This window comes from Neltuma alba, unplaced genomic scaffold (genome assembly GCF_004799145.2).
Source record: "Neltuma alba isolate B1F8T4 unplaced genomic scaffold, ASM479914v2 tig00003613_pilon, whole genome shotgun sequence".
Taxonomy (NCBI): domain Eukaryota; kingdom Viridiplantae; phylum Streptophyta; class Magnoliopsida; order Fabales; family Fabaceae; genus Neltuma; species Neltuma alba.
In genome coordinates, this window is record NW_021633354.1 from 6,131 (window position 1) to 28,227 (window position 22,097).

General features: G+C 40.2%; 3 protein-coding genes across 10 annotated transcripts; 2 read left to right on the top strand and 1 right to left on the bottom strand.

Annotated features, from left to right (window-relative positions):
- The first annotated feature begins 210 nt into the window (after positions 1–210).
- LOC114742028 (probable glycerol-3-phosphate acyltransferase 3) lies at positions 211–2,392 on the top strand. Its single transcript, XM_028930278.1, has 2 exons — positions 211–941; positions 1,112–2,392. The coding sequence occupies exons 1-2, from the start codon at positions 231–233 to the stop codon at positions 1,997–1,999; spliced, it is 1,599 nt and encodes a 532-aa protein (XP_028786111.1). The 5' UTR covers positions 211–230; the 3' UTR covers positions 2,000–2,392.
- A 3,599-nt stretch (positions 2,393–5,991) lies between these two features.
- LOC114742019 (long chain acyl-CoA synthetase 1-like) lies at positions 5,992–10,751 on the bottom strand. 8 transcript variants are annotated; one of them, XM_028930270.1, is made up of 19 exons: positions 10,615–10,751; positions 10,383–10,446; positions 10,208–10,297; positions 10,051–10,107; positions 9,911–9,959; positions 9,658–9,734; positions 9,519–9,558; positions 9,345–9,439; positions 8,900–9,067; positions 8,504–8,614; positions 7,919–8,006; positions 7,769–7,835; positions 7,597–7,672; positions 7,351–7,468; positions 6,941–7,186; positions 6,719–6,858; positions 6,439–6,621; positions 6,186–6,305; positions 5,992–6,089 (listed from the first exon to the last, which is right to left on the bottom strand). In XM_028930270.1, exons 1-19 carry the CDS (start codon positions 10,650–10,652, stop codon positions 6,039–6,041), a joined length of 1,878 nt encoding a protein of 625 aa, XP_028786103.1. In that variant the 5' UTR covers positions 10,653–10,751; the 3' UTR covers positions 5,992–6,038. The 8 variants fall into 8 exon arrangements, with proteins under 8 accessions (XP_028786103.1, XP_028786097.1, XP_028786096.1 ...); XM_028930264.1 differs by having other exon boundaries at positions 10,383–10,475; positions 10,615–10,729; XM_028930263.1 differs by having other exon boundaries at positions 6,941–7,237; positions 10,383–10,475; positions 10,615–10,729.
- Positions 10,752–16,757: 6,006 nt separating this feature from the next.
- Positions 16,758–19,894, top strand: LOC114742021 (gibberellin 2-beta-dioxygenase 2-like). The gene is made up of 3 exons (XM_028930272.1): positions 16,758–17,166; positions 19,038–19,380; positions 19,512–19,894. Exons 1-3 carry the CDS (start codon positions 16,787–16,789, stop codon positions 19,770–19,772), a joined length of 984 nt encoding a protein of 327 aa, XP_028786105.1. The 5' UTR covers positions 16,758–16,786; the 3' UTR covers positions 19,773–19,894.
- Positions 19,895–22,097: the final 2,203 nt, after the last annotated feature.

A 22,097-nucleotide genomic window follows, 5' to 3' on the forward strand; every position in this document is an offset into this window, starting at 1 on the left:
CCTCTTGGAATTTGGAAGTCATAAATCAACCAAGAAAGAAAAAGTTAGATTTGCATGGCAATCATACGCTGGCTAATGGGATCTAACGTCTCCACAAACAAGATGCCATTGTTGTAATAATAAAGTTCTTCTAAGGGCGTTGATGGACCAGCAGCCATATAAATACGTTGGTTCCGTTCGGAAACCTGACTCCCCTGCCTTTCGTAACCACCGTATCGAAGTATATCTACATGGCCAAGATATTCAGACCGTTCTTCTTCAGAGCTCCATTCTTCTTTTGGTACCGTTTTCTTCTCAAGCAACTCAAGAACCTCGTTGGCATCCCCAAAAATATTGGCAATACCTTCGGAACCCAGTTTAAATACCAAAAGTATTCCTCTCTGGCTTATAGATCAGACCTCGACGACCATACTTTAATCTTTGATGTGGAAGGAACTCTGTTGAGATCTCCTTCTCTGTTCCCTTACTTTGTGCTCGTGGCTTTCGAAGCTGGTGATCTCTTTAGAGCCACTTTTCTCCTTGTGTCATATCCTCTGGTTTGTTTGGTGGGAGACCGAATGGGGATACAAATAATGGTTATGATAAGCTTCTTTGGGATCAAAGCAGAAAGCTTCAGAGCGGGAAGGGCTGTTCTGCCAAAGTTCTTGCTGGAAAACGTTGGGTCGGAAATCATCGAAGTGCTGAGCCGGGGTGGAAAGAAAGTGGGCGTCAGTAATTTACCCCAGGTAATGGTGGAAAGTTTCTTGAGAGAGTATTTGAAGGTCGATTTTGTAGTAGGCAGAGAGCTCAAAGTGTTTTGCGGCTACTACGTGGGGTTGATGGAGCCCAGAAACTCCAAACATGCTCCGGAAAAGGTTCTAGAAGAGAGAGGATGTTCTGATGCCATTGGCATCACAACCTTCAATAGGATCCTTGACCATGACTTGTTCTCCCAGTGCAGGGTTCGTTTCTGTACGATCTTCATTTTATTTTCCTTTTCGCCATTTGAAGGTTCATGCAGTAAATCTTTTCAGGCCGCAGTATTACCATGTGTCCGTTCTTTACTGTCAAAGTAAAAGGTTAGTAGTTGTCGTCTTCTGAAACTCATAGGTTGTCTGTCTTTTATTAACAGGAAATATACTTGGTGACCGAAGCTGACAAGAGAGGCTGGCAAAAGCTAGCGAGGGAGAAATACCCCGGAGCGTTGATCTTCCATGACAGTAGATTGGCCGTGGGACCCACCCCTCTCGAGGGCGTAGCCATATTGATGTGGCTTCCGTATTCGATAATTCTCGCGATTGTCAGGATTATCGTGACGCTGTCCCTCCCGCACAGCATCTCAACTCCTCTGCTCACCTTCTCTGGGCTGCGTCTCACGGCGTCATTGCCCACGAACTCGGCCCAGATGTCCTCCAAAAGCGAAGGCCGTCTTTATGTGTGCAACCACAGAACTCTGCTAGATCCTCTCTACCTGTCTTTTGTGCTCCAGAAGAAGGACTTGATCGCCGTCACGTACAGCTTGAGTAGACTGTCGGAGATATTAGCGCCCATCAAGACGGTGCGTTTAACGAGGAACAGGGATCAGGATGCGAACATGATGAAGGAGTTGGTAAAGCAAGGGGACGTAGCAGTGTGCCCGGAGGGGACCACGTGCAGAGAGCCGTATTTATTGAGATTCAGTCCTCTGTTCTCAGAAATCTGCGACGAAATAACACCCGTTGCTATTGATAGTCACGTCAGCATGTTCCACGGTACAACCGCAGGAGGATTTAAGTGGCTAGACCCGGTTTTCTTTCTCATGAACCCGTCCCCAGTTTACTCTCTTAAGTTTTTGCAACAGGTCTCTCCTGCATCCTTTACCTCTGGCGGTGACGAGGATCCGAGATTCCAGGTCGCTAATCACGTGCAGTCTCAGATTGGGGAGGCTCTGGGTTTTGAGTGCACCAAACTCACCAGAAAAGACAAGTACTTGTTGTTGGCCGGTAATGAAGGCCTCGTTTCTAACCCAACCAGGCGGTAAATGGCTGGTACTCGTGGGGACAGGGAATTAATGATAAAACATGGGTTTTATTAAAAGGACGCAAAATAAAAGTTGCAAAACAGATTATAGTACACGTAGAAGAAAGACCCTTCCTCTGGTAATCACAGTTATCTGTCATCGTATTTTGTCGGCAAACTGCTCCGAGGGCAGGTCTCTTTCTTTTTTGGTCTCCTACCATTTTCCTCTTGTGCGGCAGCATGGAGCATGATTGGTTCTATTCCATTCCTTCTTGGGGTATTTTTTGCCCTTATCTTACAATTAATGTACGTAGCTATCCACCGTGCAAAACACCCTTTACTTCTTGTACGTGCTTTTTTCTTGTCAAGCACAGTACAGATACAAAACAGGAGCCCCGCTGTGCCGCTCATCTCTTACATTACCTCTTTTCCTTTTTTTCCCTCTCTAATCAGGCTTAATTCAAGAATGCCGCAAAATAGGAGTTGTTTTTTTTTCTCATGTAGGATGAATTCATAATTTTTAAACAATACATGCACATGGATTTCCCTGCAATTAAAAAAAAAAGCAGTGAAAGGCTTATAAGTTGGGGTTATGTAAAAATTTGATGGTCTAATATAGTCCAGTTCAACTTAAATAAACCCGGTTTAGAACAATTGGCACGAAGTAAAACTGGACTTGTTGAGCTCGATTGGATTGGGGACTGACCTCTTAGACCAATTGGTCCAGTCTAGTGTGGCCCGAGTTTTTTATTTTTTAATTTTTAAATATTATTTATATAATTTAAATTTGTTTTAATTCTTTTATATGAGTTTTTTGTCAATTTAGATAATAAAGACTTATCTATGAACTTCCTAAGTGATGAGCATTTGTATATATTTTCTTCAATATATGATCTATATTGATAAGGATTAATAAATGAAACATGATATTAGTGGGAAATTAAAAGGGAGTGATCAAATTTGATGAAGTCTTAATCAAAACACGTGTAAAATTTTATATGGTAAGTTGCAATCTTATCTCTAATTTAAAAAAATTAAAAATTAAAAAGATGATATGGATTGCTTGGACCAAGTCCAATCCAATCCAATCTCATATTGGTATTGGACCAGGCTAGACCGTGTGTTGGTATTGGATTAGACTAGATCTTGAGCTGTCTCTTTTATCTCGAGATCCTTATTAGATCAGATTTCGAGTTGGTAGCAAATTCAGTCCAATCTCATCCATACACACCCATGTTATAAAAACCACGCGCCATGCTTGTATATATCTGAAGCAACAGCCTGCTGTTTTCTAAACTAGTTGTGTGTATAAAATCACAGGAGAGGGTCAAGAGAGTAGTTTGATACTAATTATTCTAGTCAGGGGATGAGCTAGGTTGAAAATAGAAGCGTCATTAGCTTGGAAATCGTCATTAGCTATGGTACCTATTTACTAATACACTGTTATATCGCGTGTTATTAGATCAAATTAATTCAATTAATTAAACTAAAGTGAAAACTGAAATTCTAAGCTAGACTTTCTCAATGGACACGTGGATCGCGTCATATATATATTTAAATGATTTAATTGAATGTGAATATGAATCCAATATTCATAATTCAACGACATTTAATTAAAATATCTAAAAATATTGCAGTCATGCAATTATGTAACGAGAGAAAAGAACAAGAGTTCAAAAGGAAAAAGAAGCAGGGGAACAAATTGCACGACCGCACGATTTTAAAGAGTCCATGTACGAACTGTAGAGGGAGGAGGGAATACCGCTGCCGGAAGTTCAAACCGACCTTGGACAAGCCTTAGGATACGGACAAAAACTTTGTTTAATCTACGTAACCAATAGAAGAATTTTCAGATTTTTATTTTCCTTTGACTGTATCTTTTTAAGTTACTTTATGACTCGTCTCTGTTTGGTCCGCGGGTGACGTGTAAAACGGCTCTTTTAAACCAAAGTAGTTCCATGGGTTCTTTTGTTTTTTGGACAGAAAGTTCCAATGGTTCAGACAGGCTGCATCCCGATCATGAACAATTAAATGACGCTCCCTCACCCCATAAATTAATTTCAAGAGCTTTGGTATACCCAAAAAAAAAATCAAAATTCAAGAGCTTTGTAACTAAATTTCGTAAACTCAAAAAGAAAAAGGGCTAAAAATAATAAATAATTTTTAAAAAAATTATACTCTTTTATCAAACCCATCTTTAGTCGATTCTGTCGACACGGTGAGATAATGGTTAGGCTCTATTTTATCAAATACTCTAACATAGAGTGTAATAGGGGTGTACTTAATAAATGGCTCATAAATATTTTTTTGGCCAAAATGGCTAATAATATTGAGTCGTAATTTGCAAAGAGCTTTACATTTAAGAACAAGAGGATGGATGGCAAAAAAAAAAAAAAAAGACAGAAAGAAAAATGTCTTATATTTAGGATTGAAAAGAATGTGGTGTGATTTTTGTCTTGTTTTGTTAACATATACGCGTGTGTATATATATAGATGTGTGTGTGTGTGTAAAGCTAATTTAAGCACTTATCGGCAAACTGATGACAATATGATCCTATGTAGCTGCAACCCGGTAAAAGAAGAGAATTCTTAGAATGTACCTCTTTCGTTCCTTTTCTTTTTAATTACAAGATAAAACTAATCGATGATGAAGACTATGTAATTTTTCCAGAAATATCCTTCTTTAAATACTGTACTTTCTCGCATTCTCTCTTTATTAATTAATTAAAATGACTACTTTTCACTGACTTTTTTCAGGAAAGAAAAAAGTATTAATGATTGTCTAAATTTTGGAAATTGTCTTATAAATAAGAATAAGAGCACCAAAAACTCGTAAGCATTTTTTTATAAAAGAAGGAAAGAAATATAATTAATATGAAAAAGATTTTTTTAAATAAAGAAGAATAAAGAGTATACATTGAAAAAAGGAAAAAAAAAAAACGCAGGGATGTGTTGGCATTTGATAGTTCAGATAAGTTATTAACTCGTTGCTGGAGATTTCGTGGACGTGCCGGCGTCATTAGAGATCTTACCTACCTGTTTGAAAAATAGACTTTAGTAAAAATGAGTACATGAATCGTGGAGTTGGAATGAGTATTGCTTATTTTTTCCGTAAAAGAATGTGTTGGGTTCAAAATACAAGTCACCCATAGAGTGTAATTAATATATATTTGGTAGTTTTGTTCTTACAATTAATATTTAAACGTACGGTAATTCCTTATATTTTTCTATCTCAAATACTATTTCATGTAACATGGGTAAAATTGTGAACAGCTTTGAAGTTAACTACCCTTTCTTAGTTATGGTGAATTAATTAAGATGACTATATTATGGACAATTAGGAAGTATTATTATTGTTACGAAGTATTTTGACTATTTGGAGGCCTTGAAATTAATTTGCGGGGGCCTCGAAAATTACAAATCTGGTGGAAACACGTATTTGAAAACAACAACCGACTGCATTTGAAAGCTCAGGAAAGTGAAAACAGGCACATGCAGGGGGTTTATTCGAGGAGGGGTGGCGGCCAGCTGGAGCTTAATTCATCTGCTTTCACTGTACTTCCCAGTAAGGGACTTGCAAAAGAGTGCGCGCCCCTCTCATTTAAAAGCCCTCCCACTTGATGGATGCTTCATTTCTTGTAGTTATGCCACTGCCCTAAATTTCACGTTCAGTGGGACTACCTCGAGCGCTGTCTACTTTTCTGCTGGAGCACCACCAAGCCAGGATTTTATATTTTCCCATACAGCCAGCAGAAGCCACGGATCAACACGTATTCCCTCTTGCACTTCTCTATATCGTCTCTTTTATTTCTTTCTTGCTTTTTTTCTTTTTAAACATAAACATGCATGCTGGGAATTCTCCAATATTTTATTTTCCATGTGCACCTCTATTTAATGATTTCCCCTCCAACTCCCAAGAAAGATTGTATCCTCATATAGTAACATTTAATTAGGGCTAAATTTCTGGGGAAAACATTTAATTAGGAGCAGAGGGAGTGCCATCTATTCATTGACATACGTAACAGGAACAAACTGATATCTTTGAACTGACGCCTCAGTATTTAATTATGCTTATCTCCCGTCAAACTTCGGTACGCTTCATCTATTTCCACCTGTTACATTCACAATAATTCATCAACCCTCTCTCTCCAACTAACTAATACAAGAGTGAGAAACACAACATGACATTTATATATATATATATTTACCTGGTAATACTTAAGCAAATTATTTCTTCTCTTTTTCATTGTTGCTGTCACCAAGTCTCTTTCCACGTCAAATGGACGCGGCTCTAATATTACTCCTTTGATATGTTCAAATCCTTTCAGCTAGTTCCCCACAGACACAAACGTCGAAAAGAAAATGAGAAGGAAACACATTGCCACGCCAGTCTTAAAATGACAGAACTAGTAGTCCATTACTGGTTATGTTACTACTCTCAATGTCAGATGCTGTGGTTACCTTGTTTCTCTCAGCAATAGATTTGAGCTCGGACAGCACGTATTTCTTCAACTGGTCAAGGGAACAGAGTTCAGAAAAAGAAGCCATGTGACCTTTTGAATATGCCCACTTTTTTGTAATTTCTTCATTTGGAACCACTACCGCCACCAAAGCTGACTTGAAGCTATTTCCATAAACCCAGATCTGAATGGAAAAAAGAGGGGGAAATTGATCATAAACTTGTTAGCAGTCCCGGGGCTGAAATCCCTTTCTCAAACAGGAAACATGAAGACATGCTTACATCTTCAACAATGGGAGTGATTCCATAAACATTTTCCAGATACTCAAGTGCAATATACTCTCCTTGAGAGAGTTTTATTAGATTCTTCTTCCTGTCAATAACCTTGATGACACCGTTAGGAAGCATTTCTCCTATGTCCCCTGCAGATATACCAGAGGCGGACAAATCAAACTGCGTGCACATCAATCATAATTCAGTCTGAGGCAAGACATGAATGGCTACCTGTGTGAAACCACCCATCTTTAGAGGCTTCTCTAGTCAACTCGGGATTTTTGTGGTAGCCTGCAAAAACAGATTTGCCTCTCACACATATTTCGCCACATGAAGGACTTCCAAGAGGACTATAGCCCATCTCTGGAACTTCCTCCAACCTCAATTCGCTGTACACATTCACGACACCAGCTGTGCCCATCATGCACATTTCATCAATATAGCAAAGAGTAGCTGATCCACACGTTTCAGTTAATCCTGGATTGACCACCATCAGGGTTACATTGAGTTGCAAAATTATAATGTGCCCTAACAAATCCACGTGTTAATGTACTCTAAATGCTTGATAATTCATATCAGTAAATTGGCCGTGGCTGTTTCACACAAAAGAGAACAAAGGAACAGAAAGTAGAGTCATTTACCATAGCCTTGACATACGAAGGCACAAGAAGTAACACGCAAGAATTCTTCCACCTCAGAGCTCAAGGGTGCACCTCCTGATAATATTAGTCGAATACGCCCACCTAGACGAGCATTGACCTAACCAGGAATTGAGGTTCGTAAGGGGTAAAGGACTAGTACTTTAGAGTTCTAACCCAGATGGTTAAAGCATCAATTATGCAGATTCGACAAAGACAAGCAATGTGGCAAGAGGGTAGATATATAACCTTCCTGAAGGCTAATAGATCTGCTAAAGGTGATGCATTTTTCTGCTTGTACCCTTTGTTCATCCAATAAAGTTTGCTGTATGGCATACAAGTAAATTAGGAGAGTTATATCCGCCTACAAACTATGCGTCGAACAAGTGAGCAAGATTCTATGACTCTAACGTCAACTTACTATCTGTAAAGCAAGTCAAAAACTCTTCTCCTCACTGGATTCAGTTCTTCAACTGCTTTCTTGATACCTGAAACACTGATGGGCTTGGCTAAGTTTTATTGAACTGAAACAAAAAGAAGCAACAGATTTTCTCATGATGCGTAATCTTGCCTTCGTGGACTTTTTCAAAAACTCGTGGGACCCCAGCAAAGAGCGTGGGCTTCAACTCCATTAAATCATCCCTCAATGCCTTCAGATCCTGCACTCAAGTGATTCAAGAAATTCGCAAAGATTTTTCAAAGGGATTGGCACTAAATTGTCAAATTCTGAAGCAGATGGGAAACTATGTAGTGTTATAGTGTAGGAAGATTATGAGTTTCTTAGTACAGATGAATCTTGACGAAGGAACTCTACGGTCTTCAAGGAGAGTTTACCACACACATATATCATGATCAACAATCATACCGCAATCGCTGCCAAGAGTCATGGGAGCATAGTCCTGGCACAGTGGCCCGTAACATAAGATTGCTAAAACGTCAAACCATCGCTCTTATTTATTTACCACACTATGCACACACAAACACACTTTCATTTGTGTCATGAAAAGAGGCTTATTACTCTCTCTCGAACAGCAATCACGAGAAATTGTTGCTATCTACATTTTAGCATCTATCTTTCCCGTATCTTACTCTTGTTAATGATATAACCAGGTAACTCCAAACTTCCAGTACCCAAAAAATTCTGAGGTGCACGTACCCCATGGTAGTAGCCAACAGAAGCACCCTTATGGAAAAAGTATTCCTCAATTGTTCGATCAAGGGAATGAGCCAAGGGGAGGAATGATAAATACACATCTTCCTCAGTCATCTATACATAGTGAAATAAATCCGTGAGAAAAAATAGAGGGGAAGGGGTAAGAATCTAATGCAAATAAATTTAACTGCGTAAGATTAATTGATAGAGGTCTTCTCTAAATTTATACTAGTAGATGATTACATTTTCACCCATAACCTACTTGAAAGTGTTATTGCCATACCAAACAAATCACAACGAAAACATCGCAAGTCACCATGGTATTATTTTGAGCACTAAGAAAGAGAGAATAGAAATTATGGCATACTATTTTGCTGGTGGCTCAAGCATTAAGAATACCTTTTCTTCAAATTGTTCCAAGAAAAGATCCATTCCTCTTACAAAAGACGTTATGTTTTCATGTGTTAGAACAACACCCTTAGGGTCTCCACTGGTCCCACTTGTGTACATTATTGTGCAGATGCTTTGAGCTTGAGGTTCTGAAATGCTCGATGGGTTTTCCTTTCCCTGTACGATGCAAAGTTTAGATAAGCCATTGAAGCATGAGAAATTTACATCGATTAAGTAGAACCGTTATAAGATCAAATTACTGCACCATAAGTGGGATCATAACTTAGTTACCGAAATAGTCAATGACATTATGACAAGATATAAAGCTGACCCACAGTTATAGTGCAGATAACAGTATCTGTTTATATGACATGAAGATGTCATGTTACAGAAGTTCATTCCATATCGAGTGCATGAATGATGTTATATGATGTCAAATTCCTTGCAGACCAACCATGTCCAAGAACTCGGCCCATGAATATGGCTTAATTTCAATGGACGCTGCCTTGTCTTTCTCTTCATTTGTCAATGAAGTGAAGCACACCATGGCTGCAATTCCACAAGCACATATTTTAGACGCCTCCTGTTAGCTATGTGGCGGAGAAATGCTGGAAGTAGCTACTTTTACCTTTCAGTTGCTGAGTCGATTTGCAGTCAGGGTTCAAAAGCTACAGGTAAGTGTAGTTATACAGTCAGAACCCCGTTGCCTGTCAAATATGAATTCGTTTGGAAAAGAAAGTTTTTCTTCATAAGAAAGTGATTCTTACTTCTTTAAGCTTCTTATCTTGGACAAAAACAAAATCTACTTCTGCATGATCTATAATAAAGTTTACAGCGCCAGAACCTGCATCGATGTTTAGTTTGTTTCCAATCAATAAATATATCAAAATTGATCATATATGTATATATAAATATATATAAGCACCAGGAGCCTTTTTCAAGATTTAAACATGAATAGAGTCATGCTAGGATCTTTTGGATGGCTACTAATAGCAGAAAAACAATGAAGCAGCAGCTTACCAAGTGTGTCGTAGAGAGGCACACAAACCAAACTGTGGGCGCAACAAGCCTATATGGGCGTAAAATACTCATATAGCATCATGAAAAGAAAAAACATTGACAACTTTGAAAGGACAACGCTTATTAGGGAAGTGCCAAACCTCCATTGCCACAACCCATTGTGGGCAATTAGATCCGTAAACTCCAACTCGAGAGCCCTATCACAGAATTTCCACGAGATACATGGAGAAAATATCTGTGTGAATTCTAACGTACAATATGTGAAACTGACGAGAGAAGCCTCTTGAAAGTACTTACGGGTTCAGCCCCTGATGCTCGCAAAGCAGAGCCAATATGAAGAACTTCATCGTAAACTTCCTTGTATGTCTTCCAGACGTATGGTCCTATCTATTAGACAAGAAGTCAAAATTCAGTGATCACATCTTCTTGACATCGACAATTAAAGAGGAAAAAAACTTGGCTACGCAGATACCTTTCCATCAACAAATTTTCGAAATCCCAGCATCCGGTTTTGAGGATACTTTCTGACTGACACACTACAATCATCCAGGAAGGCGTGGGACTTCTGTCAGTCACCAAATGTCTTAACACAGAAAAACAGAGCAGGAGCCGTTGCCCAAGTGGCCTATTTTAAAGTCATTTACCATACACATGGGCCATCATGTGACAAGGGAAAATGAAGGATTTTGAGGTACTGAAGTTACCTGAAAATATCCCAAGCAGTGCATAGTTCTGGATCCATTGGAGGAAAGCCATTTTTTGATAGGAGATTACGGTATGCTGGTCCAAAGGATGGCTTGCCATTCTCGCCTTCACCTCCTTCCTCAACCTTAGCTGCAAAAGTTTCATCTTCCTTGTTTGCGAATCCGAACAAGATAAACGCACAGTCGTGGATGAATTACCGTTTACAAAGGTGCTTTATAGCATGCTGGCTCACAGATCCTTGAATTATAAGCCAAGTTGGATTCTAGTTGTAGAGTTTAAAAAGAATAAACTTGAGAGAAAATATCGAGAGTTAATCTGATAAAGTACAAATAGTAGTATCTCAAACATGGAAATAGCAAAATAGAAGCATGGCTGACCCAAGGGTCTCACTGTCAACGTTATGTGCCTTCTAGTATTTCCTAGTACTGCTTCGGGCCCTATATATAAAAACTAGTTGATTAGTTTGAGTAAATTAAAAAAATAAATTAAGTTAGTTATTTATTATAAATAAGTATTGCCTTTTCTAAAATATCCTTGATAATCAAGTTTATTGGCTGGAACTATCATTATGAGAAGGATTGTTTTGAAAAAAAAAAGAATAAATATGAGAGACAAAGTGAATTGAGATCTTATATTTAGGACCAAAATAAAAATCAAACAAGGTCTTATATTAAGAACTTGAAGAAGTACTCCTCCGGTCCTAAATGTAAGACCCTTATACTAGTGTGTATAAGGGTCTTACATTTAGGAGCAGAGGAGTATTAAATAACACGCAAGTATAGGAAACATGGTTCTGAGCCACCGGATCAAAAAAGAAACAAGCAGCAACGGCAGTTTTGTTCAAAGAATGCAATTTGCGACCACAATAATACTTGAATACACACACACAAAGGTTGAAAGCCCACTGAAAAATCCAAGAGAGCGAAGCATAGCAACCAAATAGGAAGAGTGGTGAGGAAATAAGTAGAGAGCAACTACAACTATAAAGCAACGAAATTCTCTAACTTGGTAGTCCACAAGAGAAGCATGTTGGACAAATTAAAAGGGTGAGGCATCAGAATCCCAGCCGGTAGGCATATAGAATATGACAGTGAATGGATCAGAACTAATTCTGTAGTATTATTACAATGAACGCAGGAATCGCAGGGTGTTTAGTATTTATAATACAAGTGGCATGTAAGCCAACTTGCCTCAGCTCGCCGGCTTGTCGTTTTCACTATACTACCTTCAGTCCTAAATATAAAAGTTAGTTGACTAATTTGAAGAGATTAAAAAAATAAATTAAATTAGTTATTTACAATAAATAAATGTTATCTTTCCTAAAATATTATTACTAATCAAATGTATTGGTTAGAACTACCATTATTAGAAGGACTATCTTAGAAAAAAATGTACAAACATGAGAGACAAAATAGATTGTAGTCTTATATTTAAGATCAAAATAAAAGTCAAACAAGATTTTATATTAAGAATCAGATGAGTTTGACTTTTAGTGGTTCACTTAAATTATTTAGTGGTTACGATAAAGTTAAAACGATATTACATTCAATTTGATGTCACTGATAAAAAAAAATGTTCTGGTAAAAAAAAAAGGCATACAAGTTATAGGACGAGAAGATTACACTTTAGACTCCAAATTCATCACACGAAATTGTCCAATTTACACAAAATGATTAAGATAATGCGCGAGAAAATTACAACTCAACCTCAGAAAATGTTAATCTTAACCAGTGAACCACACGTAGCCTCTCGCTTTTCATTTGAGTCAAAGGCCGAATGAGCTGGGCGCTATTGGGGCAATATTCAGGAGCGGGCCGAATCATGTGATAGGGCATCTTCTTGAGTGGAGGCGTATCAACTGCAGGCCCATGAAGATATATCATGGGCTTCAAGAAAGTAGGGGCCCGTTTGAGGTTGGGGGGAACAAATGGTAAGGATGGAAGGAGGAGGCGGAAAACAAATAAAGAAAGGAACAAGTTGGTTGATGTTATGGAACAAACGAATAAAAAGGTGATGAGGCATGTGAGCTTGCTTTGTGGTTGGTGTTGGTATAATAATAATAAGCAGCTTGCAACGAGTTGAAACGCATCTGGGAGAGGCATGGAGTGGTTGATAATAACCAGCACAAACCCCTCATTCAAAATCCAAATCCCCAACAGCACAGCTCCTCCCTCACGCCTCCTCCATATTACCATCAAATAAACTCTCGTGTGTGTATCTCACCTAAACTCCCCACCTTCGGGGTCCCATTATTCCTTACTTTATGGAGCTTGACTTCCAAGCACTTTTCCCTCTCCCTTCTTTATATCTCTATATATGGCAGCATGCTTTCAATAATTCGGCAAGTTTAGGATTGTGCATGCTGCCCGAAAGCTCGCTCAGCCTTGTCCTGCCCGTATTGCTCGCCACCCTGTAATAGTAATATACACATGTACAATAAAGTTTTTTTGTTATTTAATATTTCTTATGCAATACTCCATATGTTGATTTTATAATTATCGTGGGGATTTTTTTTTTATGATTGTATTAAAAGTTCAAATTGATTCTGTCAGTTTAATATTATGCAGAGATAATAAATTAATGTCTAAGCTTGGAGAGGGCGTTGAAAAGTAAATGCGCCAGGCTCACTCGGGGAGTCCACTCCGGATGCCAAGAAATCAACTTCAGGGCTTTGTATTTGATATTTTAAAACGGGGACACAGTTCGGCTCAATTTCATCCTTTGCTCCTTATACACTCCACCTTTCGTTTTCTTCAATGCTCTTCCTAACACAACCGCGAAAGGGATATTTGGCCTCTATAGCTATTCCTCCCCCCCCCCCAAAAAAAAGTTATTAGACGTACGTGACGCCATATGCCTGTTCCTTAATTTATTTATGCCAACAGATAATCGATTTCATTAATCTAATTTTTGTTCGCAGCTGAATGGCGGAATCCGTTGTTATTTTCTGTTTGTTATTCTTCTTCAAAAGCTAGGCCGTTCTGTAACACTTGATTAATTTATTGTGCGTATGCCCTCTATACCGTCAAACTTGGTGGACAACTTAATTATTTCTCTTTTGAAGAAAGCCGGCAAGACAGAGATCAGATCGACAGGGAAACACATGTTAAAGAATATTTCAATACGGGATGAGTTAACTTTCCGTGTTCCCTGTTTGATTGAATTAAAAGGCCACGTAGAGAGCCATATAAAGGGCTCCTCCATATGATCGTGATCATGCGGCGCACAATATAACCTTTGTCGAATTACATAAACTCCCTGTGAGGGCGAGGAGGTGCAGTGTCTTTGTTCTCCTCACTTCAATTTAGAAAGGATGGCAACTGGAAGAGCCTGAACATGGGGCACATTTGTAGAAGCAGTGCGTGGTTGTTCGATTAGGTGACAATGTGAGGTCGCGGGCATGGCTCGCTGTCCTCCTCATGCTCATCCGAAATTTATTGGACGGCAAAAGTGCAGAATATATATGACTCTAATTGCGTGTGTGATTAATTTATGCTAATTTGTGGGCGTAGTTACGGAGGAGAGAGCAGGTGTGTGTGTGGGAGGGGGGCCACCAACAGGGAGCATATTATAATAAGGAGGAAGACGAAAAGGGCGCTTTTGTCCGCATCGTTGCAGAATACTGAATATTATATGTTTCTTGGGGGGCATCCTTATCGCCAGGCGCCGATATCAATATAGTAGCGGAGCGGGGGGGAGTTCTATAGGTGAACAATGCAGGGCATATTCGCTCTGCAGATGAATTGCTTTCGTACGCATTATGTCCCTTAGTTTATCGAGTAAATGAGAAGAGGGGGCGGTGGGGTCCCAACACTGATTAAAAAGTAAGCATCCTCCATTATTGCTTCGGCTTTCAAACCCCCTCCCCCCCCCCCCACATGCCTCCCCCTTCTGATTTTCGCTTTTGTTATCTGGCAGTCTTGCGGGCGAGAATTATTATGTGATGAGATGAAGCCGGAGGAGGAGTTGAATTAATGGTCGTATAATAGTAGCAGAGTGCGTATGAATGGACTATGGAAATAGTGAGAGCAAGTGGGAGAGAGGTGCATGAAAAAGGAATAAACAATGAATGATGTGAAATGAATCATGGATGGGACTGGTGATTAATTAAATTAACCAATTATGAGGGGGGAGAGAGAGAGGGAGAGCAGGGGCCAATGAAAGGAGGACAGGAAGGCAGAAGTTGAGAAAAAGGGCAAAGGTCGGTTAAGGGGAAATGATTATATAGTGAGAGCGGCATCCTTGGGTGAGGAATGCGATGCGTGTCTGACGCCGCCCCTCTCCCATATGGGCCCTGTTCAGTGTTCACCCCCAAAACTAATGAACCCTTCTTCTTTCCTCGGTTAACCATCTGCTGCCCCCGGTCCTCTTGCTCTTATTCCCGGCCATGAATAATATCCGAATAGTAATTGGTGATGGGAGAGGAATGCAGTGTGAGATGGATACAGGTGTCAGAATGGAGTGCGGTAAGAAAGATGCATGATTGACCTATCATTATTGGGAGCAAGTGGTTGGTCCAATCACATCGCTCACTCATGTAATTTTAGGAATCAAGGCTTCTCACTACGTGAGCCGTGAGCATACAAAATCCTGTCCCCTCCTCCTGTTGCATGTTTTACTGCCAAACCTCGTCCAGCATTTGGTCCCAGTTAAAAATATTTTACAAAAGGGGGAAAAAAACCAATCCCAACCAAACCAAACCGAGAGGACAGGCCCTGTCTAAATTATATTGATGCTTCGCGGCAGACGCTACAAGACTGGAATAATAGTGTTCAAGTGAAAGCAGACAAACCGCCCCCAAATCACAAAGACAATTAGTTAGTTAATAACATCAATAATAAGATTAAAAGAAACGCATTGATCCTGCCACGCCCAACAGTGCCCGCGCGATTACTGCTAAATGTCTGCCTGATTAATGAGCAGAATCCTTCTTTATCCGTGGAATGAGGCTAATGAATCTGGTGCGTTCATATAATTTAGTTGCGTGCAGCGAGCAGTGGGCGGAGGAAATGGAGAACAGAGAACGTGTCTCAAGTCTCAGCTCAACAAAAAGCGCCTGAGAGAAAAAGGGCAGCCGACAACGTCTTCTGCAGATATCTGAAAGGCCAGATTCCTAGTATTCCAGTTTGCCAACATTTACTCAGCATCATCCGCTTCCCACTTCTGACCTTTCCCGTATAAATATATTAATCAATACTCATTTACATTTTTCCCCCTAAAATATAAATATCTTTTTATTAGAAGCAATCCTATCGGGTACTAAATATAGGTATCTCTTTCTGTAGAGATTCAAACCTCAGTTTATTATGTTATGAGGAATTAATCTATTTTGCTTGACTTAATTCTTATTGATTAATATTCATTTACATATTAAAAAGAGAAAGGCATATAAAATGAAACATTATTTGAAAATAGAAAAATGAAAAGCAATGAAACATGGTCAAAGTTACCAGAAGAGAAGTCAAAATAAAAGAGTGGAGGAGGACAGAATAGGGTTCATTTTTTGGAGGGTTGGGCGGTAATAAGGAGCGAACGGCGACAAAATGGCAAGAACAGCTAGGCTCCGTCCTTTCTTGCACCACATGTAAGTCTAGCCTCCTCCCACCGTCACATCTACACTTGCGTTGTGGTTTAGTCCTTCTCTTCTCTCTCTTTTTGGAACTCCCCTCTCCTGTGCACGGTTCTTGGATTATTAAACTTTTCCCTTTTTCTCTCAACAAAAAATTACTCATAGTACTCCAATTAAATCGAGACTCACATTTTTCAGTTCTCCTTTCTGTAGATCGTGCAGAGAAGCGTATGCCAACGTGTCTCACTTCCGACCTGACTTTGAGATTAATTGCTCCCACCAAGTCAATCCCTTTTCATCTCATTTTTACCCGAGTTGGATATTTATTAAAAAAAAAAGTCCACGCCCCCTTCATTAAACATCCTTAACAAAAATCAATTCCTTAATTATTATATTATTACTAAAGTGACCCAGCACCCCCTTCTCTGTCTATCATATTATTAATCGCCTCCGCCTCTCTCTCTTCCCCCCCATCTTCCTCCTCCCCTCCCTTATATATACACGCACGCACACAATGCCACCTTCTCCAACCGCAGCTATCCCTCTGTACATGTTCTTTATATCCGTCTCTATCCTTTCGCATCCCTTGCTCCTCCTCAGCTATGGTCGTTCCCTCTTCAAATTCCATGAGAAGCAAGAAAACAAATGCCGTGGGAATCCCGACTGTGGACCTTTCCGTGGAAAGGTCAGAGTTATCCGAATTGGTGATAAAGGCCTGCGAGCAATATGGCTTCTTCAAGGCGGTGAACCACGGCGTACCGGAGGAGGTCATTTCCAGATTGGAAAACGAAGGAATTAAATTCTTTTCCAAATCCATCTCAGAGAAGCGACAGGCTGGTCCGGCCACACCGTTTGGTTATGGTTGCAGAAACATAGGCCCCAATGGCGACATGGGTGACCTCGAGTATCTCCTTCTGCATACAAATCCTCTCTCCATCTCCGACAGATCCCAAACCATCTCCAACAACCCTACCGACTTCAGGTGACCGCTTACTGCAACTACTTTAATTATTCTTTTATCTTTCTCCCATATTTATATGTACTTCTTCATTAGTTACATATTACAGTCTTCAAACATATTAAAAAGTCGCGTCTTATAGAATTAGTATAACAGGCACAGACACAGGGTTGACCAAAAATTAATCTATACTATATGGATTTGACTTGGATTTATATATAGCAAAACCAAGAGGAAGAGGGGGAACAAGAGCCTGGTGTGTGTTTCTTATATGCCAAGCAGGATGGCGGGTCTGTGCTGACTCTCTGCTGAGTAGGACTTAAAATTTTCTTTCTTTAACCTACGCTGACGTTTGGACGATCATGAATCATTGTGAATCTTAATTCGTTCATTGTTTTTTACTGACAGCTGGCCGATGAACGTACAGTATAGTTTAAGCTGATTTTGCCCGCCAACTGATGTTTGTTATGTGTCCTAGACAAGACATGTTTTATTTTTGCTGGTCTCTCAAGCGCAGAAAGAAAAAGTCAGGATATTAAGCTTCACGCTTAATTTAGTAAATACATGATTAGATGATGGTGTGGACTTTCTATTTTTGAGTAGATGTGTGGTGTATGTATTCTTGTTTTCATGTGGCTGCTTCGTCTGTCTGAAAGCGACTCGCACGCACTGTGTTATATGCGCGTCGGGACCGATTAGTCGGCCATCCCACTCTGGTTCCCGACTTTCCACGGGGTCCTCCGTTCTTGACGCGTCTAGGTTTTTAACTTAACATCGTCATGATTTTCTCACCCCTCCTTGTAATTATTTGATTGTCTCCCTCTGTCTACCGCTTGATTCCTTGTAGCGTATGTGAGTAAGCTAAGCTTGCTTACGGCTGAATTTTCTATTAATTCAGAACTGAACAGGTTTGCGGCAACACGTGCACTACTCCCACATGCACATGTTTCATTTCATATTTGTTCGCAAAAATAAAATATATATGATTCAAACTAAACTGCACGCACATGCATGTTTTTTGTTTTTTGTTTTCCTTGTTTATTTTAATCAACATATATACTGACACGGCTTTTGTTCTGCGCTGCTATTGAGTAGTGTATATATTTTTGAGACACCATACGTCATAGCAAATCAAATAAAACTAATTTTACAGGAAGAAATGAAATGACTCTGCCGGATGAGCTTCTAATCAAACTATAGCCAGCCAGATGCGGTAAGTTGCATGGAATACTGGCGATGTGAAAATGAAAGTAGGTAGGCCCCCGCCAGACAACAAAATGTAGACTGTGCACAACTTACTGGTGCCAGGGGGATCGAGTGGCATCCACCGCGCGCGTCAAGTATTCGTCTACTAATTTTCTGGAAGAAAATTATGATCATAACAGTGGGCCTTTCCCTTGTAAATCATCATGTGGAATTGGTTAGTATCTGGCTGTTCAGCTAACCACCGATGATTACTTCGTGGAATGTATACGTGAAAACTCCACGAGCATCTAAATCTTTTGAATGAGTTATGAGCTAGCCACCAACAGTCCAGAATTCATTAAATAGGACACAAGTACAACTTGGCAAACACTGGGGTATGCTTGGAATGTACATATATATATGTATGTATGTATGTATGTATGTATCGATTTCTACTTTGGGCAAAACGCCAAGTGAGCACATAATCATGCTGCTCAAGGAAAATACTAGATTCATAACCAAAAGTCAGAAAGACATCAATAACTGGAGGATTATTAAATTGAGAAGTTGTATATAGAAAAATGCTCGCTTGATATTCTGAAGGATGAGAAATGAGATGAGAATATAGAGAGCGTGTGCAGAGTGTAGAGAGTGGGAACAAAAAATGGGCAGAAGGAGTGATCGATGTTTTTGTTGTTTTGTGGATGCAGTTGCGCGGTGAATGATTACATAGAGGCAGTGAGGGAAGTGGCGTGTGAGGTGGTGGATCTGGTGGCGGAGGGGCTGCGGGTCCCAGACAAGTACGCCGTGAGCAAGCTGATCAGGAACGTCCAGAGCGACTCGGTGCTGAGGATCAATCACTACCCTCCAACCATGAGCAGCTTCAAGCGGGACCCAGCCATGGGTTTCGGGGAGCATTCAGACCCTCAGATACTGACGATCCTGCGGTCTAACGAGGTCGGGGGACTCCAGATCTGCACCCGGGACGGGCTCTGGATCCCAGTGGCCCCAGACCCCCACGAGTTCTTCGTCATGGTGGGCGATGCCCTCCAGGTTGGTGTTGCCATACCCACACTCTGAACGAAATGAATTAATTCTCGGAGCGCATCATGATCATGCTGACTATGATTATAATTAACGTATTATTTTTTATTTTATTTTATTTTATTTTTTTAAAAAAGCAGGTGATGACGAATGGGAGACTGAGGAGCGTGAGGCACAGAGTAATGAGAAACAACATGAGGAAGGGAAGAATGTCGATGATGTACTTCGCGGCACCGCCGCTGAGCTCGTGGATAATGCCGCTGCCGAAGATGGTGTCGGCGGAAAAGCCAAGTGAGTACAGGCCCTTCACCTGGGCTCACTACAAGCAAGCCGCCTATTCCCTCCGCCTCGGCCACTCTCGCCTTGATCTCTTCCGCGCCCACCACCCCCTCCTTCTATAGCCATTTTCCTTTTCTTCGTTCCTTCATTTTAGTGTTCAAATGCACATAGATAGCTCTGTCCCTTGTAATTGTAGGGTATATATTTTTTGTAATTAATATTATAATATTTCCCTTTGAAAAAAGGCCCACATCTTCATTACTCTGATTTCTCTGAATTCAATTTCTCCCACGCACATTCTTCACAGCTCAGTAGTTTCATCGTGAAATTACAGTCATTCGAATTTCGACTCCTTGAACCGAAATATTCACAAAATTAAAGTTATTGGATAATTATATTGGCCTCCAGCTCTGCACAGAGCAGGCTGATCGATACATGGGAACATATCGAAACTCAACCACATGGTCAAACCCGGTTTCATCTTCGAGAAGCCTTCTTTTGGCATCAATTGCACGGCTCCAATATTAATATTAATTCCGTTTCAAATCAGTCACTGTGAGTCCGCAGCAATTCTTGAAGCCTTTGATTAGGTATATACCTGCGAAAATTGCATCTTACCCACATCTCGCCCTGTAGGGCTCGTAACTTTGTGACAAGGTTTCTGTGTCATTGCCATTTGACCAGTTTTTTGTTGAAGAGTTTAATAATATATGGCACTGATGAAGACACCCCCCCCCCCAAATTTAAAAGAAGAAAAGCAGAGACACATGTCACGTGCGCAACTAAATGCCATCGAGGCCAACGAAAGGCCTCCTTACTAGAAAGTGAAGGCTTGTTGTTGGGCATCAGCCTTACCAACAAAGACAACAAATCTGGTCGCAGCAGTTCCATCAACCAACTAAGGTGCATGCATATTCCTCTTCCTGAGCAGGTTTAACTACACGACGACGTTGATTAAAACATTCCCCAAATAGCATTCTTGGTGAAGAGTAACCATCTTCGCTATATCTGTAATTATGTCATCTTTCACTAGCAGTGGATGTCTAGATATAGAAGAAAAAAGAAGCTTTGAACCTAAAAAGTCCGCAAAAAATGGTCCATTGAACGCCACTTTGCTAATAAATACATAATTCCAAAGTTGGTTAAACTGCATTTTCGTCGTCATCATCATGCGCAGAGGAGATGGATGAAATCTATGCCAAATTCTCTCAAAGACTCCAACGAGGTCAAACAAGAAGATAACCCACAAGTAACCGTCAACCCATATATTAATATATCCTCTTCATCACAAGGTTGTCCAACGCTCTTTGACTTGCCGAGATTGTAGTGACGCGGCTTAGATGGCCAACTAGGATCTTTTAAAAACTTGCAAGCCAAGATTAATTTGCATGCACTAGTCTCAACTTTCGAGCTCATGTTACATGTTTTGACACTCAAACATGCAAACTGAATGAAGCAACTACTTTTCATGCCGTATAATTCAGTCACGCGATTCTATTTCAGCAAGTTATATCAGAAATGGAAAAACAGTAGAACACAAGAAAGTCGAAGAGGGAATTGTTGTGCAAGCAACTCAGAATTGTCCCGCCAGGAGAAGAAATGTGAGGTTTTGTAGGTTAGGATGCTAGAAATATAAAGGGAGGGCGTAGGTCAGAGAGGGACATATCTGATAAACTCTATCTTGCTTGTCTAGCAAAATCTTGAGAGCACATGCGCAGACACTCCCATCATGGCTTCCATCTTGCTGTTACTGGAAGCCTTCATAACATGCCGTGAGGGCAATCATGAACTAATGGTGCCGATGAAGCAGAGGAGGGAAGAGGAAGCAAAAGGAGAGGCAGGAGGCATCATGAGAGCCAAGAAACGAGGGGAAGAATGGAGCAGCAGGGGCAACCTTGATTGCTTCTGGAGCTATGACCAGCAGACCCGAGCCTGGAAACTAGGAGAGCCTGGCATTTGGCCTTAGGAGAGTAACCCATTAAAGCATGAAATGATATTCTCTTCTCCGTATCTATTATTATGTTTTCATGTTTCATTACCTTGGAGTTTGGTGGTTTGATTAGTAGGCGTGATCAAGCAAGCCTACCCAAGTAGTCTCTGTTGTTCCATTCCAGTTGTCATCATATGGTAGGAAACTTGTGGGTAATAAATTTAAAAGGGGAAATAAAATGTTGTTGAACGATTAATGCTGATCTCAATTTGGGAATTGCGAGCTGTGAATGAAAGCTAAGCATGCACAGCGTAATTGCAGGGGCACAGAGTATAGTTCCAACAAAAAGGCTTAGCATCAGGCTCTCCCATCGACCGAGCTTCAACGTAGCTCCTCAATTCTCATGTACGTGCTCTGCTGCAAAATAGTATGATACTCCTCTGCTCATTATTACAGGATCTAATTGGGTATTTAATATTGATTCTATATGTAAAATTTATTTTAGTATTTCACGTAT